Genomic DNA, 19,805 nt, shown 5'->3' on the forward strand with positions numbered 1-19,805 from the left:
CACAGACCAACCTGATCTAGATAACTCCTTATTAAAACTCTTCCCAGTTGATTCGGGATTGTGTCAAAGTGACCAAGTAACCAGCAGAGGTGGCTAGTTCTTCACAGGGCACTGGTGTTGCTTTCATGACTTGGCTGCAGAGTGTCTTCTTCTTTTGTTGTTTAGTTTTGCTTGTTTGTTCCAGACAGGGTTTCTCTGTGCAGCCTTGGCTGTCCTGGAACTCACTCTGTAGACCAGGCTGGCCTCGAACTCACAGAGATCTGCCCACCTCTGCCTCCCGAGTGCTATAGGATTAAAGGTGTGCACCACTATGCCTGTCTCCAAGTGTCTTCTTATTGCTACTGGTTCCTCTCTGTGCTGCTCATGCTAACAGGAAACACTTTTGTTGTTCATCAATTTTCATAGATCCTTTAGGCGAATTGTTCATTTAGTATTATAATTCTCTACACTGAAAGCATTCAACCAATTTCTGAGCCAATGACCTAAAAACAATAATAATAATAACAATTTGAAAGTGGCCTTTATACTGCTTTCTGTAACTAACCCCTGTAATAACCCTATCAAGGAAGTACTCTTAACAAATGGGGAAACTGTGGTTCCATTTAAGTGACTTAGCAAGGACAGAGCTAGCAAAGGGCAGAGCTATCCACTTAACTATGGCAGAATACATCCTCTGAAAAACAGTCTCACCATGACCACAACCCAGTAGCTTAAATACAGTCAGTCACTTCAGATCCCTACAGCACTGAATGTGGTCCTAGGGCGTGCTTTACCTGTTTCCATGCCCAAGGTGAGACAGCCTTGTTTGAATCCTCTGGTGAGTTTGAGGCCCCAAGGGAGGTTTGGGAGCTGTTTAGCCTTACTAGTACATGGGCCAGTCCTTGCCTACTCCTCTTTGTCTCATCTTTGACTAAACCTCCTTTCTGTGGGCTTGAAGGTACTTGTGTATCATGATCCCACTGTGATTTCCCTACAGCTGAATTTAGAATTAGAAGGCTTAGAAATCACCTAGTACAACTACCTCCTTTGACAGATGAGGAAGTCCACATGTTCCATTTGGATACATTTTGACATTCTCTTATAGTTGGCTCATTCCACAAGGAATTTGGAAGAAATGTATCTTTTTTAAAAATCAGAGAGAATATTAAATTGGCTAGAATTCAAATAAACACATCCTCCCTGCCCTCTGTCTTTCTGCATCTGCTCTGACTCTCAGGGACTGATGAAGCTATCTCTGAGACTGTTCAACATAGGAGGCCCCTGTACTCCAGCCAAAAGGTGGTCCACCAAGGGAGAACATTTGTAAGTTTATTTTTATTCTTTGGCATATATATATATATATATATATATATATATGCACATATACATATATGTGCATGCTGAAGTATATATTATATAATACTATTATATATGTATATTATATATATATACTTTTATACCTTTTTGGTCATTTTTCACTCCTACAGCCCCCTCCCCTTCCTCCCTCTCCCACCGAAGCTCTTCTTCTTTCCAACAAATCCCTTTCTGTTTTAATTCCCTCTTTTTTTTCTTTTATTGAAAATAGATTTTTTTCATACAATATATTCTAATTATGGTTTCCCATCCCCCTACTCCTCCCAGTTCCTCTCCACCTCCCCTTCCACCCAGATTTGCACCTTTTCTGTCTCTCCTTAGAAAACGGGCATCTAAGAAATAATAATTTAAAAATAAATAAAAAGAACAAACAGATTGGAATATGACAAAACAACCAAACAAGAAAAAGAGCCAAAGGAAAAAGCACAAGAAAAACATATGGATGCAGAGACACATTTACACACTCAAGAATCTGATAAAAACCTAAAACCGGAAGCCATAGTGTCTACTCAAAAGACCTGTAAGATTAAAATAAAAAAAAAAAAAAAAGACAACATTATAAGACAAAGATCCTCCAAAGATGCCATTGAGTTCCTTTTGTGTTGGCTATCTACTGCTGGGTATAGGGCCTATCCTTAAGAGTGGGTTGTTTCCCCAATAAGACTCCCTTGGAGAAAACTGATTTCTCATTTGCCAGTGACTACCAACTCAGCTGGCTTCTGTGTCCCCTTTTTTGATCCACTGAGTTTCTTCGGGTTACTTGAATGAGCATGAGTTGGAGGGTGTTTTCTGGCGCATGAACAGTTTACAAGTGGATACACCATTGCACAAAATGCTGAGCCTTCTCCCAGTAACCATTAATTGATAATAGTTCCTCAGAGAGGAGTAGAGGCCCTTCCACTATCCATGAACGCCCTACTTTACTCTCTTTTGCTGGGATAAACACCATGACCAAGAGCACCATGGGCTGGGAAGAGTTTACTTCTGCTTGCAAGTTACAGTCCATCATCAAGGGAAGCTGAGGCAGGAACTCAAGGCAAGAGCTTGAAGCAGAAACCATGGAAGAACAACACTGTTTACTGGCTTGCTCCCAGCCTCACATTCAGATGAATAACACCGCCCAGTACTATGAAAGCTAACCAGCAAAAAGGATGCTTCTAGCTCTGTTCCAGCTTGATTTCTCTATCCCTTTCAGCCAATGAGCATGGTTGCCAGCAGTAGGTTCTCACCATCTAGTTCTGGTGGGCAAGCTATGAGTGATGGCAAAAACCTGGTTGTTCTGGCAGCCTCTGAGGACCCGCTAAGCAACAACTCAATGGGAGGTATTTCAAATCTGGCCCTGGAATTTTTGTTTAGTAACTTATGCCTTCTAGAAGGAACATTATCTACTCATGTAGGCTACTGAGGGAGAACACTTTGAGATTGGGGGCCAGCTGCCCCATCCCTGGGCAGTCACTGGAAGAGAGCTTTGGAATAATACTCTCATCTACTTGGCAAGCTGAAGCTGAATCACTTTGGCCTAGGAATTCGAGACAAACCTGTATACTACAAGCAAGACTCCATTTCCAAACAACCACAAGGCAACAAACAGCTGTGGCTTTGCTGACCTGCCGGAGTCAGCGAGGCTTGAATATGGCCATTGTTAGAGGTAAGACAGAGAGAGGGAGGGAACAGGAAAGGAAAACGAAAGCTATCATGGAAACAATAGCATTAAGCTATTAAGTGTAGGTTCACTGTCACTGTAAATTAAACACAGAACGCGTATCTCACAGGAGACTTTTTCTGCCATGTGTCTAGATCCCAAACGTTTTTAATTACAAAAGCCTCTGAGCCCCCTTTTAGGAGAGCGCCCACGGGGTGGGCAGGCGCCACACTGTCAGTGGGGTCAGTTGTTTCTCCTTTCTTCTCCTTCTGGTGCACAATCTTTGAAGGGAGACCATATGGGGAAGAGCTATGAGTCTGGGAAGGATACATAAATTGTGTAGGGATCATGGCTGCAGACACAACTGGCTTCACATCAGAAAAACCTTTCCAGGGTAAACATTTTGTTTAAATATTAAGCTTAAGCAAAACCAGACAGCAAGAATTCAGGCAACACAGCAAAGAAAAGCAGCAATGTTCTTAAGTGAAAGGGAACTAGTTAATGCTTCCCCAGATAGGCAGGCCCTCCTGACACAGAGAGACAGCTGTGCGCCGAGGATCCCTGCAGGCTTTCACTCCTGATGCTCTGCCCCTGCTTGGGATGCTTACAGACCTCAGACACTGCTTCTATAGCTAAGCTTTAGCTCTTATATTGATGGCAGGAACAAGTAGTCTGTTTTGTATGTTCCGATATTCTTCTCCATTGTTTCTTTTTCTGGCATTAAAAAACAGTCATCCCAAAAGATAGGTATGATAAAGCCCTCAGCTTTTAATGGCAATGGGAAAGAAAGTACTGAAAACCAAAAGATCCTTCAAGATGTCTCCAGGAAGATTTCACAAACGACAGCCCATTTGATCCTGATCTTATCCACCTTGTATTTGATTAATTCCCCTCAGTGAAAGTTTGTAACATACCTTCAATGTTTAATCAGTCTATGTTGTGTTGTGTACAGACACAGAGAGAGTGTGAATGTAACAGGTACGTTAACACTGTTGGCCATGTGGTCTGACTTATAATTAACATTCAGCTGCTCACTCCAGAAATCCACGGAAGGCCAACTTGCCTCTGACTGGGAATAAAATTGCACAAATGACCCATAAACTAATCAATGGCATAACTACTCCTAGGTCAGGGCAGATCCTCACTGGAAGCCAATTTAACACTCCTCAACTCCAAGGAGTCAAGTAAAGGAACAGCAGCTCATTTTACAAGCTGGAGAACTGTCATTGAAGGGCCCCATGCATCCCTCCCCTCTGAGGACTTATGTACAGTTAATGGTTGATGGGGAAGGACACTTTCTTCAGTGTGCAACCACTGGTAAGGTGTGCATGCTCCTGTAAACAACCCTAATGAAACTCACTAGACCCACTGGAACATACACACACACACACACACACACACACACACACACAAGCCTATTAGTTAGGAAGAGGAACAAGGTTCTTGGGAGTGAGAGTGGGATGGTGAATGACTGAAATAATTACTTTCATACATGATAATAGTATAACAAAACCCATTTTTTTTGTTTTGATTTTTTATTTTTCAAGACAGGGTTTCTCTGTGTAGTTTTGGTGCCTGTCCTGGATCTCACTCTGTAGACCAGGCTGGCCTCAAGCTCACAGAGATATGCCTGGCTCTGCTGGGATTAAAGGCATGTGCCTAGCTAACAAAACCCATTTTATGTTGATTTTGTGACTCAAATAAAAACCTCAACAACAGCAAGGAAGTTAAGATCCTTTGAAAAAAGGGAAGAGCAGCAAATTCCTTAGTATGGGGACAATATAGCTGAAGGATAATCATGTATAGGTTGGTTTGTTGTTGTTCAAGTACACTGAACACTCAGACACCTTATTTTGTGTGTGTCGGGGGGGGGTATATGAATGTATGTGCATGTTTGTGTTCTTATGTACGCAAATATGGAGGCCAGCTGTGTGCTGAGGATTCCTGCAGGCTTCCACTCCTGATACTCTGCCCCTGCTTGGAATGCTTACAGACCTCAGACACTGCTTCTATAGCTAAGCTTTAGCTCTTATATTGATGGCAGGAACAAGTAGTCTGTTTGGTATTGTACTTCCCCTTTCACTTTCTGCCTTATTTTTGAGATAGGGTCTTTTCTAGGACCTGGAGTTCATCGGTTGGATCAAATGAGTGGCCACTAAGCCCTAAGACCCTCCTGTCTTCGCCTCTCAGTGCTGGGATTACAGGCACAAGTCCCTATAGCTGGGTTTTGACATGGGTTCTGGGGATCCAAACACCTCATACTTGTGTAGCAAGCACCCTCACCCACTGAATCGTCTCCCCAGCACCACCAAATGACTCAAAATTAAATTTTAGGCACCTAAGTTCAAATTTGAAACAGGAGTCAAATTTATAGGAAATATCTAGAGAGGTAATTTTAATTTCTAAACCAGAATATGACTAAAGACCATTTGATGGATAATAAAAATATGTTTAACCAATGGTTCTATTGTGGACAAAATATTAGCACTGAAGAAGAAATTACTAAATAAACCTGAAGAATGTCCTAATGGTGCTTTTGTGTTTTTGAAAAGCAGGGATGGGCATGGAAGAAAGAACAATAATAAAATGAGACATACATAGTAATCCAAAGGGGTCAACCACATATTTGGGAGCTGAAAAGGGCCCTTCCATGTATCCTTCTGTTCCTTCAACAGTACATATGAAGAGTATACTCTCAGCAGAAGCGGAGTACCCTCCCCAGGACAGTTTGTGTTGGATCTTCTGCAAAGACAACGGGGCCCAGAGAAAGTCAGCCTATCAGAAATCCTTCCTTCTTTTTTTGACAGGACACAGTGGAACAGGAGAATTGTATTAAAACTGGAAGCAGTGATGTAGTATCTTCTTCCATAAGGCTGCTTATGTGCTATGGTTGCTAAGCCCAGAATAGTGTACACACGGGTTTCAGAGGTAGGGGAAATAAAGTAGAGATATGATTTTTATCTCTGTGGATACTGGAGTCTAAACTTAATCCTGGCAGTGACTTCAAACCACAGCAAAAAGATGATTTTAAAACAGCATATTACCAGATCAAAAATCCCCCTTTCTTTTCTGTCAAATTTATAGTCCTAGATGGGATGAAGGGAAAAAAAAAAAAAAAACAAGAACAATTTTTCTTGTGGTGGAGGAGGACTAGTTAGTGTCTTATGCAGGTAGAATATATGTTTTCATTTACAGTTTGACATCTTGGATTCTAAAAAGTTTACTTTCCCTTCTATATCTGTATCATGTACAGTTTACAAAATATTCTGTCAATATTAGAACGTATTTTTAAAGTTGTATTTTTTTATATGGCCAGGCACAGTGGTGCATACCTTGATCTTAGCACTGGGGAGGCAACAGGAGAAAGCCAGGAAGTTCAAGATGAACCTGGGCTGTATAATGAGCCCCTGTCTCACACAGGAGATAGTTTATGAACATTGGAGGGTCCTTCCTCATGTACACCCTCCCCAAAGTTGCTAAGCATGAAATTCCTTTCGTTTAGCTCCCAGAGTCAGCAAAATCCACTGTTAAGATTAAATGTGGAGTTGAGGTGAAATAACATTAAAGCTACCGTGTTGGAAGCTGCTTGCCTCGAATTGACTTATTAATAGGAACCTAAAGAACTGTCTTTAATAACCCAAGAGGCCCCGGAAAGACTTGGGGTGCTGAGGAGTCCTGGGAAATGACAAAGTTAAGCCCAACAGCTGCTATGGGGTTCGCCGCAGGCCTGGACCTGGTCGGCCCCAGCAGTTCTTTCGGCAAACAGCCATCAACGACTGATATGGTGCCCACCAACCTGGGAGCATCATGAATGGAAATGTAGGAGGACCCCAGGAGATAAAACATTTGGGCAAGGACCATTTGCTCATCATGACCCTCATGAGACCTGAAGGCTTTGAAGCAGTCTCACAGATGTTGGCACAGCATATGTTGCAGGAAGAAATGCTGGTAAGGTAGCTCAGAATTGCTGCTTCCCAGTCGAGAGCTGATTCGAAATTCCTTTCCATACGCATTTTAACACACGCTCCTCTCAAGCTGCCTCTTCCAGAGTGTGCATGCACTCTGTGCCCCAGAAAATGTTGCAGTGTAGTTGTTATAGCTGAGGACACTTGATGTTCCTTTTATTGCCAAAATATATTAACAGAGGGCTTTTCAGATTTTATTCAACCTTTCGGGAGCCCTCTTCATCACACTTCCTTTCTGCTTCTTTTATTTTCATGAATCTTTCCTTTTCCATGATTGCGAATTTTCCTTTCCTATTCATAGGCCAACACGTGCAAACACAGCCTGCCCCTCTTAAGTGGAATGCATGAACACAAATACATGTATTTGTGTTATATGTGCCACATATCAAACTGATGAAAACTAAAAAATAAAAGGAATTGAAAGAGGAGGGAAAAACACCAAGAAAAAATAATTTCAAGGGTTGGGAATATGGGTCATTAGATAAGAGTGTGTATTCTGCAAACAAGAAGACCTGAGTTCAAATCCTTAGCACCCATGTAAAAAGCCTGACATGGCTATGTATACCTGTAACCAGCACCTGTAACAGCTATGTATACCTGTAACCAGCACTGGGAGTCATAGATGGCCTCTGCTGTTACTTACTATTTTTATTTGTGTATGTATGTGAGGAGGTGCCCATAGAAACCAGAAGAGAGCATTGGATCCCCTAGAGCTGGAGTTCAAGGTGTTGTGAGCCACCCAACATGGTTGCTATGAACTGAACTTGTGTCCTCTAGGAGAGTAATATGCACTCTTAACCTCCGAACCACCTCTCCAGCCCATTGCTGCTGTTTTTAACTACCTTGTTCATGGTGTTCTGTAACAGTGACCAAATGAACAAGACAGTACATTTGCAGATAATTTACCGCATCACACAGTTGAAACTCAGATGGGGGACAATGTCACTTTTCCATTAATTCTTTAAGTCCATGGTTGTGGTTTCGTTACAGACACACACACAGTTGTGGGTCTTAGGTGACGTCTTCATTGCCAACTTTGTCTTTATGTGTCCTTTATTTGGAAGGCAATGATAAAGCTGGGCCCGAGTATAACTTGTTAATTTAACATAATTATCTGCCTAATGCTAATGATCTCAGTAAAGAGCAGTGGATGAGGTGATAAAGTATACCCCAAGGAGGGTTGTAAATAACAACTGGCTGAACGTGGCTACTTGCTGATGGCTGTTAATGGCCAGAAGCCACATGGCAGAGAAAGCATAGGAAGGTTTATGAGATTGACTCCGCTTTATTGAATCTTCCAGCTTGAAGGCACATTGAGTGGGCACCCAATTAAACTTTCTCCTTAGACAGACACACTGTTACATCGGAGACTCTTTTAGGTGTAAAAACTCCCCCAGTGCCTAACTCAACTAAGACACCCAGTTATCCCCAGCTCTTAGGTACACACACACACACACACACAGGTATGCACATGACTTCTGCCACTAAACAATGTTATAAAAGAGCTATTTTGAATACGTGGAAATTATTTGAGACTTCTTTTTTTCTTTTACAAATTTCTTGTAACTGAATCCAAATGGACTGTCAGCCCAGGCTGTCATCACTATGACTTCACAGCAGTGAACGCACAGCAGTGGCTGAGGCTCCTTGACCTGGATGAGCAAAGGCATTCCTTGTGGCTTTGAACCCCCTAGGAAAGGCATTTAACTCCCAAAGAAGTTGGGCCTGCCTTAAGAGGTTTTCCAGCTGCCTTTCCACGGTTCCATGTGTCTCCCCAGTTCAGATTGATGGGATGACAGGAGAAAGTCCCTTAGGAGAAGATCCCTGGAGTGAGGGTACAGTAACTTCAGGGGGACCTAGCAAGGGCTTAAGATCGTTTGGTATTTAGAAATGAATACTGATTTTTGGTTGGTTGTTTAAATGATTGTTCATGACCTAACTTAAAAATTACTAAGCTAATATATGTATATTAAAGAAATTTTAAAGTGTTGCTAAATCATCCATGTTCCTCCTTGTTAAAATCAGACTGCTGGGACTGGAGAGATGACTCAGTAGTGAAGGGCACTCACTGCTGCTCTTGCAGAGGACCCAGGTTCTGTTTACAGCACACACATTCGTAACTACAGTTCCAGAGCATCTGATGCCCTCTCCTGGTTGTCATGGGCACTGCACACTTGTAATACACGTACGTACATTCAGGCAAAACACTTATAGATATAAAATAAAACATGTAAATCTAAAAACCATTTTTTGTGGGGTTTTTTTTGAGACGGAGTTTCTTTGTGTAGCCCTGGCTGTCCTGGAAATCACTCTGTAGGTCAGGCTGGCCTTGAACTCACAGAGATCCACCTGCCTCTGCTTCACAAGTGCTGGGATCAAAGGCATGCGTCACCACTGCCCGCTGGAGAAAAACATTTTTTTAAACCAAATATCTTTGCTTGGTTTTGCTTTCACAAAAGTTGTGAATTTGTCACAGAAGCAAGGCTCTGAGGCACAGAGGTGGTTGCCTTGAAAAGACTGCTCTTTTGGTTAAATGACAATCATAACATAATTCTAAGTAAGACTACCTTAACCAACAATTTTAAAGCCTTCATCATGTGAGCCTACTTCAAAAGGAGAACTGATAGCCAAAAATTAGAAGTGCGTGTAAATCCCAAAGATGTTTCTGCATCATCAGGAAGCTGGAGTGTTTAACATTTGCTTTATGAGACAGACAATTTAAAGAATTCTACTACCTATAAAATGCCCTGAGAATTAAGTATATGTAGGGAAGAATCAATGAGCATATATTATATGTTTGGGGAGTTATTTAAATATTTTGCTCTTTTTTGTCATATACTAGAAAATATTTATCAGAAAAAGGAAAGAATACATACACACCTAGCCTGACCTGGAATTCAAAATCTTCCCACTTCAATTTCTCCAGTGCTGGGTTTGTAGAGAGTGCCACTGCACCTGACTAGTGGCTGATTCTTGGTGGCTCTAAATGTCACCTTCTAAATAAGGCTAGGAGCTCACAGCAATATGACACCACTCATTCATAAATAGAGAAATTAAGTCCTTTAGTAATATCAAGGGATGAGTGATGGAATTGAGTATGATAGTATATACATCCCAAATGAAAAGATGATGCAATTCCTGAATCAGGGCACTCCAGTAAAAATGTAACAGTGTCTGAGGGTAGAACAGGCTGAGCTGTCTTCTTGTATAAGACAGTATAACCGGAGCACAGGGCTACTGATATACTGAGCCGGTTACAAGGAATTAGAAACGAGGACTTGAAGGGTTACATAGAGAAAGGACGCAGGACTCTGGTTAGGAAGGTTATATATAGCTTCGTGTGCAAAAGCCATCTGCCCTGTTTAGTAAGACCTCACTTCCAGGGGTCTCCAATTGACCAGAGGGATCTTCAGTTCACCTAGATGAAAGACTTGGAAGATGAAAGAGTTTTCACATAACAAAGTGCAACTGGTTGTGTGTCAGAGTTATTGATTGATGGTCCCTCATCCTGAGATCAGACACTCCCTCCAGGCTCCGCTCCAAGTAGCCTCTCCCAGCGAGCTTGCTATCTGATAGGGGCAAGAGGAGAGACCCAAGGAGGAGGATGGCCAGGGCTGAATATGAATGGAAACTCAGAAGGCTTTGGGGAGCAGAATCTCAATCTCTCTGTCTCTCTGTCTCTCTCTGTCTCTCTGTCTCTCTCTGTCTCTGTCTCTCTCTGTCTCTCTCTCTGGCGCTTGTGTGTGTGTGTGTGTGTGTGTGTGTGTGTGTGTGTGTGTGTGTGAACATGAATGATATGGATAAAGGCTTGGGAAAATAAATCTTTTGGAAAGTAATTCTGTGTTTGCTGCCTCTAATTTGACCTAAGAATACTGTTTTGCTCAGGCTGATGGGGCCACAGCAATCCTAATTTGAGGGACCCATAGAGCAGAAGCACCTAGCAATCACACATTACCTAAGAAATCTATCACTGCTCAGGTATTCTACCCTTAGCCACCCCAAGGTGGTCAGAGAATCCAAAAGCAGACACATGCTTCAGAGGACACTAGGTAATTAAGATATTCCATTACAAGAAGGAGTCCAGTCACTACGGAAGATGTGTGCATGCACATATACACACACATATACTCACATGGGCGGGGGAGAGAGAGGGAGGGGGTGAGGGAGGGAAGAGAAGTGTAAAGCCTAGGACAAGGAACTGAGCTGGAATCTTGCTCTGTTCCACAATGCTCGAGGAAAGCTGAATACAGAAGTAACTGAAGCAATAGACTAATAGCTGCTTAGAAGAGTCACATACAAAGTGTCTATATCAAAACAATTAAAATGTTTTTTAAGGAAGCAAAACTCCACAAGTGTTGTAACTTGTTTTTGTTTCTTACTGTCATTGTGGTTTTAGGAAAAAAATCTTACAAGAAAAGGTTCTCTTGCCATTGGAAATCCTGACAGTCTACAGAAGCAGGGGAGCAGGTCGAGCCTAAGGCCCTAGACCTATCCTCTGCGGTACTTTGCCCCTGCAGATTCCTCCAAGGAAGAGGCCATAGGGAATTTCTCTTTGGCCAGGACAGATTGTTCTTTAATTAATTAATAATTGAATTGATATCTCTTTTCCTGTGGTTTCTATTGTCAGCTTTCTCCCTTCACCCCCCCGGCCCCCATCACTCACAAAACACACATGCACCCCTGGCCAACCATAGAATTAAAATCTAAGTACCTTCTCTCCGAACTCACAGCTCTAGGAGAACTGTGTGAGCCTGTGGAGTACTCAGCACCCCCATCAGCTCCCCACTAACAGCTTTAGGAGGACTGTGTGAGCCTGTGGAGAGTACTCAGCGCCCCCACAAGCTCGAAATGCATCAACAAACAGAGGTGCACAGGAGGGGGTCACACCGAAATCCTGCTTCTATAGAGCCTGCCAAATTCCAGCAGAGCTCCTGGGACAAGCTTGGCTTGCTATCTTGTATGTGGTTGCTACTAAAATGTGGTTGGTAGACACAGAGCAGTGTCAACACCCAGAAAAGCTCCGGGGCTGGAGAGATGGCTCAGTGCTTAAGAGCACTGCTGCTCTTCCAGAGGTCCCAGGTTCAATTCCTAGCACCACTTGGCAGCTCACAACTGTCTGTAACTTCAGTTCCAGGGGATTCGATGCCCTCATACAACTATACCTACAGGCAAAAGACCAATGTCCATACAATAAAAATAAACAAAGTAAAATGTACTGTGACTATTCAATACCTATCAGAAGATAGCTTATGAAAGGTGAGCTAAAAATGCTGATTTGAGAATTTTCTTTGTACTTCATACTGTGAATGATATGGGTAACTATCTATCTAATTTTGATAACTAAAAACAAAGCGAGGAGTAGTTTTAGAGCCTAATCTATCTCATAAACTGTTTTGAGGGACTGATTAAAAGAACTTCTAGCCAGTAACTCAATGCTCTTGAAAACTCTCTTTGCTGTCAACTCTAAGGCTATTGAAAAATAACTACTGGTAGAATGTATGGATTCATCATGGCCACACACACCAAACAGCTATCCCACAGAAACTAACTAAAACATATGCCTTTCTATAAGAATATGCTACCACTAAAATTCTGAGATGGTATTGATAAGCCATCAAGTCAAAGTATTTCCATCCTGAAAATATGATAAAAAGTCCTAGAAAAAGACTAGAAAATTGGTTATGTCTGATTAAAGACACATGATGGTTTTATAACAGGAAAACTGAATTCTGTTAAAGTATTTTGGAATAGATTAAAAAAGAAACACATGTATTTTCAAATACAAGTAATACAACATCTCCTAAATTGAATGTTAAGAATCAATCTTTTCCTAAAATTTCTCAAACACTTGAAGCGGCCATTACACAATGAAACATGTCCTGTTTGACTGATAGTAAGCGTCCATGTGGCACTGAGAGTGTAAATCTGTTCTGAGCCCAGGAGAAAGGAAATGAATCAGAGTGAGCCGTGCTGGTGCCGGAGTGTGAAAGGAGCTGGCACCGGGAAAGTGGGCGAAGAGGAAAAGATCTGTGGAACCTGAGTCCAGAAAAAAATGAGAAAGCGCTCACTGAGCAGACAGGTGGAAGAGGGGCACTCCCAGAGGCACCTTGTGTGCTGAGCTTGGTGCTTGGAGCAGCCTCACTGCACGGAAGGCTGAGGGAGTGTGAGAGGAATGTGTGGGGAGAGAGTTCAATCGCTCTGCCATAGGCACAGACCTTAAATTAAATGCCCCCAAGAAGGAGTTTGAACTTACCTGTAAAGAACAGGTAAGGGCTGAAGGATTTTAAGAGATGCCTGTTCAGTTTCCTGTTACAGAAAAACAACTTCAGTGTCAGTAGAGTGGCCTGGGAGGGGCAACCTAGGGGTTAGAGTAATAGCACAGTAGTTCTGCTTAGAGAGACCAAGTTTAAGAAACCCAAGACGTAAAGATGGGGATGAGCCCCATTATTTTTACCTCTTGCCTATAATACATATATAAATCTGCCAACATGTTGTATATAAGAGTGAATGCCCCACCAGAAATGTTCTCACAACAATTTTCATCTGCTCTGAAATAAACTCATGTTAAGATACCTGTCTTTTTGTTTCTCCCATCAGAAAGAGTCATCAATAATCAATGGCGTGAGTTTGGTAGTGGCTCATTTGCATATTTAAACTGACATTTTGAAATGACAGTGAGAAGCTAGCAGTGAACTGTTCTCCAAGGAAATGCCCTCTCCCCTCCATATGGCTTCCAAGTTGGGACTGAGATTTGAAGAGATTTTTTGATTGACTAAATAACAGAGACTCTCTCCAGCTGAGATCCCCATGTCATTTCATTTAGAATGCAAATGCCCGCCCCAAGGTTGTAAATGGCATTCCTACTCATGCCAAGAAACCAGTTAGAACACAGAGTCATCCTTACCATAGATGGCTAGGGGTTCCAAAGTAAAGATCTTGAAGGTTTTAGAAGAAAACAAGTTCTCTTGTGTTCGCTGGGTAGGATAGGTGATAGAAAAGGCCCTCAAAAAGCTTAAGCTGTCTTTGAGTCTCAGTTCAAAAGGAAAGGTTAGTTCCTGCTGCAAGGAATACACAGAATGGAGCGACTCAACTCGGGCTTCTGTGAACACACACCATCACTATACTGCGCTAACAAGCTGGAGGTGTACCTTAGCGCTAAGTGCTCAGTAGTGACAAAAACGTGGGTTTTATCCTTAACAGCATGATGTTTTCAAACTGAAAAAATCAAAAGTAGACCAGTGAGATGTATCAGAGGGTAGTCAAGAGGAATTAGAGCCCTAGGACCCACATGGTAGAAGAAGAGAAATGACTAACACAAGTTGTTGTCTGATCTTACACACACACACACACACACACACACACACACACACACACACACACACAGAGAAATAACCAACCACTTTGTGATTGGATTCAGGACCCACTCTGTCAGATGGAGCCCATACCTGACACACCTAAGGAGTCCAAGAATCTGAAAACTAGAGGGGTTATGGGCCTTAGGGGAGAACTTAGTACTATTATTTCGCTACAGGAACACAGCAATAAAATGACTCCTAGTGACATTGTCATAGCCATAGATCAGTGCATCCCTCAACCCCCGTTAGAGAAGTTTATAATTACAGTAGATGGAAATTAACGTAGAGACCCACAACTGGACAATGCACAGAGAGTGAGAGACTTTGGAGCACTCAGCCCTAAGCAGTATATGTTTATCAAAACCCTCCTCTCAAGGCTCAGGGATCTGTGAGGAAGAAGAGGCGGAAAGGTTGTAAGAGCCAGATGTGGTGGACGATGCCAAGGAAACAGTGTCTTCCAGACCCAACAAGACTGATGTGCATGTGAGCTCACAGAGACTGTGACAGCACGCAGAAGACCTGCACAGGTTCAAACCAGACAAAATCAGGACAAGGAGAAGGCTTTGTTGAACAATGATTTACCCACTAGAAAATTCATCCCATTAGAGTGTACAGTTCATTCTTCAGTATATTCACAAAGTAGAATTTGCACACCTGTGTAATTAACCATCTTAACCATACTGTTTTCCTGTCCATGAACATTGGATGCTTTTTCAACAGTCCAGTCATTTTTAATGTGGTAGAAGAATGATATAGTACATATGCCACTGGGAAAACAAATGATATTCCTCGGCGATGGAATCATGGATAATTCAGATTTTATTTTTATACATTGCTATCTTTTCCAAATTTTCAACAGGAATATATCAAAAGAAGTCATTTCAAAGGAAAATATCCTTTCATCAAGTATTACACACTTAAAGTATTTTATGAAGATGAAAGATGTTTGAAAATAAAAATGTCCAGACTACTTTTCAATATACAAGACCATACCACTGTTTATTCTTAATTGTTTCTTCATTGGAATTTACTGAGTGTGTGCTATACCATCAGATATTATGACAGGTATGAATTTTAACAAAACACAGAGTTTACTGCCCTCATGGAAGCCAGTGGTAACATAATAGTAACAACCAAAGTGGTAAATTGTCATGCAGTCTACAAGGTGAAGAGGATGTTTTAGAAAACAAAGTTGGGCACCATGGTAGAGAATACCAGTGAGACAGAATGAACACATTTTTGTACCTTTCTTTTTAAAAGATTAACTTTCCAGGGGAAGGCTTAATACAACTTAATAAGAATAATAAAAAAAACCCATAATTTTAAAACGGAACAGACATTTCTCCAAAAATCATGTACAAGTAGCCAGCAAGCACACAACATGATGCTCAACATCATTACTATTAAGAAAATGCATATCAAAACTGCAGTGAGGTAACACACTGTATACATAGCAGGGTGGCCATAACTAATCAGTGCCTGTGAAGATGCAGAAGAGTTAGAACTGCTTTTAGGGATGTAAAATGGTGCAGCTACTTGAAAAGCGGCCTAAAAGTTCTTCAAAAACTTAAACTTAGAACTCCCATGACACCCAGGAACTCTACTAGGAATATACCTAAGAATAAAAGAGAATATGTGCACACAAAAATTTGTACATGGATAGTCACAACAGCATTACTCACAAACGTCGAAAGATATAAATATTCAAATGTTCCTTATCTGGTGAACACACAGCATATGTTGTATCCTTACAAGAGACTATGATTCAGCCATAGAAAGGAATGAAGCATATATATATATATATATATATATATATATATATATATATATCAACATAGGATGAACCTTGAAAGCATTTACTAACTGAAACACCACAATTATAAAAGAGCATATATAATTCCATGTATATGAAATACCCCCAAGAGAGACATAGAATTGATTAGTGGCTGCTAAGTTTTGGAGCAAAGGGAAGGATGGAGAAATGAGAGCCAAAGAGAACAGGTTTGGGTTTGTCTGGCTTTTAGTACGCCAAAGTTTGAGCTGAGATTTGGGGTAAAGGTTAAAGTGCCAGTGTTAGGCTTTAGATATTTGTCAAAGATACCCTCAAAGCACGCGTCTTCATGGGCTGGGGAGATGGCATAGTTGGTGGAGTGTTCCTGGTGAAGGCACAGGGACCTGCGTCTGGCTCTACAGCACCCACATAAATAGTTGGTCATTGAGGTGCACATATATAATCCCAGGGTTGAGGAGTGGAGAAACTAGGGTCCCTGCATCTCACTGTGCTGCCAGTTTAGTAAAGCAGTGAGCTCCAGGATCAGTGAAAGACCCTGCCTCAAACAAACAAACCAACAGTCGGGGCCAGAGGAAAGGCTTAGTAGTTAATAGCACATACTGCTTTTCCAGAGGACAGGAGTTCAATTCCCAGCACCCATGTCAGGTGGCTCATGATTGTGTAACTCCAACTCCAGTAGAGCTCTAATACCTATGACCATTACAAGCACACACACACACACACACACACACACACACACACACACACACACACACACACACGTGTATAAAAATAATAAAATAAAAACCTTAAAAAATACATGGAGAGCAATCAAGGAACATACCTGATGTCAACCTCTGGTTTCCATGTACATGCAAACACACACATGCACACACTGACATAAACACCTACATATGCACACAACACACACACACACACACACACACACACACACACACACACACACAAAGAAGCAGCTTCACACTGCTTTTCACTGAAGTGAAAAAAACAAAACCTAACCCCTACTACTTCCTATGACATGATATGTGGGGTCCAGAATTCACAATTGTGAAATATGGGGGTTAAGTCATTATGAGGTTAATGATATGTACCAGAAGAGCCTGCTCTGGTGTCATTGCCCAGCCCAAACCCTATCCTGTCACAGGATAGGAAATTTGATGACAGTTCAATGTACCATCTCAGCTACTGAGTGGGGGTGGCTCTGCATCCCTCTGACAGTTTAGAAGCTCCTTGTCAGAATCATTGAATCCAGGAATCTTTTTCCTGGTGGAGAAGACTAGCCAAGAGAACACTGAAGGCCTGAGTTCCACCTTTTCTCTCCCTGACATTCACCCCAACTGCTTCTCTCTTTTATTTTTCTTTCCTCCAGACATAAGGTTGCCAACCCCCTCCAGTTTCGGATCAGGGCTAGGTAGAGGACTAGAGTCAATACAGTCAAATGAAGATTATCACAGGGAGTGGGGGATGAGGGGGACTTCCTTATACAGACTGATTATTACTTTCACATCCAACAGCTATTGCTTACTCTTAGTGACAAAACTCAGATTTTGTTTAGGGAGCACTGGACCCAGCTGAAATACAATTCCCCTCCCACTCTGTTGCAAATAAAGGTGGCCTCAGAGGGGTGTGATTTGAACAATAAGGTGTTTTGGCACGTCTTGATAGAAGGATATATACTTCAACTCTCATTTACTTCTTCCCCTGGAACCTGAGGAAGGAGTGGAAGCTGGGGTAATTATCCTCGTGCTGAGAGATAATTGCCGGCGTCTACAGGAAGCATTGCACTGGAGAAGGGAAGAAGGAAGGTGGGCACTGACGGTCCTGTGGAACTGCCACCCAGGCCTGGATAGCCCATCGCCACTCATCTACAATGTGATAAGGCCAACCTTTATTTATTTATTAACCTGTGCTGAGCTTTCTAGGAGACACAACCACCTCCCTAGCATGAGCGTAAAATTAATGTCTTTTTAAAGAACCTGGGAATGTTAAGGTTTCAGCGTAGACACTCCAACTCTCTTGTTTAAAAAAGGGAGAAATTTTCAGTCTCCAAAAGAAGATCCTCAAGTTTTCTTAGAGAAGTCATTACTCTCCAGAGTAAATGGATCCATTATTGAAACTAAAATGATCATTTATATAGTTAAGTGCAGTTCAAATAAAGCAATACATTAAAAGACCAAATTAGGAAGGAAAAGATAAGAATGTTGCTAATTTTTTATATGTACTCTTGCTTGTATGAAATTAAACTCCTTTTGCATCCCAACTTGAATACAGATTGCTTTTATTATTATTACACTGAGAGAATAGCCTTTCACATAGGCAAACCCCCAAACAACAAACTATATAATTTGTTAAAAAAAAATACAACACTGACTTCAAAGTAAAAAAAAAAAAAATCTACATGGGATCTAACAGAATTACATACTGTTTTCATTTGGAACAGAATTATTCCATAATTTTTTTGGTCTTTCTAAGTATTTCTCAGTGAAACTTTGGAAAAATAATAACAATTCACCCAAGATTGATAACTGAATAAATCTCAGATAAATGGTGATTTTTGTACCTGCCAAATTGTTACAGGCTAAATGACCTATTTCAGAGAGCTTTTGAACAGTCTAGGGAAACTAGTCCTTGACTCCTCTTTCCTTTAGGTAATCAAAGATAAACAGCAAATAGGCAACCTCAACTTTTCAGAATGGGTATTGAGCATCTCCAAGACAAAGTCTAAAGAAACAGAGTATACACAAGTTAGGTTGCCTGTTTTATTGAAGGCAATCCAAAAGCCAGCACGTACTTCTTCGGTCTCACAAAAGCACATTGCAACTTTACGCATCCACACTTCACCTTCGGCTTCTAAAGTTTACAAATTTGGCCAGTACTTATCATTTGGCCCAGAGCTGTGGGCTAAAGCCACACCACCGGACCTGGATTTGGAAGCAAATCCGGAAGGATAAATAGTGTTGTCAGGCTCCGACAGTGACATGCCTTGGAGCAGGGTCCACATCTTAGATTCATCTTCAAAACCCAGTTCGCTCCTGGTGGCTTCCTGTGCCCCAGGGCAGTGTGTCTAGATCAATACTGGGAGACCAATTCTGCCCCCTCTCTGGATTTTTAAGTTTGGGATTCAAGCACTTTCCTTGAACTATTTTCCTATAGGTGTCTGTCAGTGACAGCACCCCTGTCCCGGGTCGTCCACCACCTCCCATTGGCGCCTGCAGTATCTCAGCAACCCCAGGACAGCAGCGCCTCCTACAGGTATCTCCGGAAAATAGCCAGAGCCGCCACTGGTCCCTGTGGCCCAGCCGGAGCCTGGAGCTACCAACTTTGCCTGCAAGCACACGAGAAACTTGCTGGAGTTGGGCCGAGGGTCGCCTACCTGCTGATGTACCCGTCGCCGTCGCCGTCGCCCGTCTGGAAGAGCCGCCGCATCCGTTCCTCCTCGCCCGTGCTGGACGTGTCGCTGCTGCCACCGCTGCTGTCGCAGGCGCTCGCAGCCGCCATCGCGCGCCCGCCCTGGGGAGGAACAGCAGGACCTGCACAGCGCACCGCTGCTGGCAGCCCCGAACCTGCCCGACGACAGAGCATGCCCAGTGGACGCCCTGGAGCTCCCGGCGACCGATTCCACTTCTCCGGGTTTTGCCTGGGCTGGGAAGATGGGCGCCCTGGAATCGCCCAAGTGGCACCTGCGGAGCGAGGGTGGC

The 19,805-nt window shown here is 42.3% G+C and overlaps 1 protein-coding gene across 1 annotated transcript in view; it reads right to left on the reverse strand.

Annotated features, from left to right (window-relative positions):
- Positions 1 to 19,632, reverse strand: part of Mcc (MCC regulator of WNT signaling pathway) — a 373,270-nt gene extending 353,638 nt beyond the window's left edge. Inside the window, exon 1 of the mRNA XM_052742119.1 lies at positions 19,481 to 19,632. Within this exon, the coding sequence (XP_052598079.1) occupies positions 19,481 to 19,605 (125 nt within the window). The 5' untranslated portion in view covers positions 19,606 to 19,632. The remainder of the gene's footprint in view (positions 1 to 19,480) is intronic.
- Between the last annotated feature and the right edge of the window lie 173 nt (positions 19,633 to 19,805).

This window comes from Peromyscus californicus, unplaced genomic scaffold (genome assembly GCF_007827085.1).
Source record: "Peromyscus californicus insignis strain IS unplaced genomic scaffold, ASM782708v3 Scaffold_17__1_contigs__length_78620276, whole genome shotgun sequence".
In the NCBI taxonomy this organism is placed as follows: domain Eukaryota; kingdom Metazoa; phylum Chordata; class Mammalia; order Rodentia; family Cricetidae; genus Peromyscus; species Peromyscus californicus.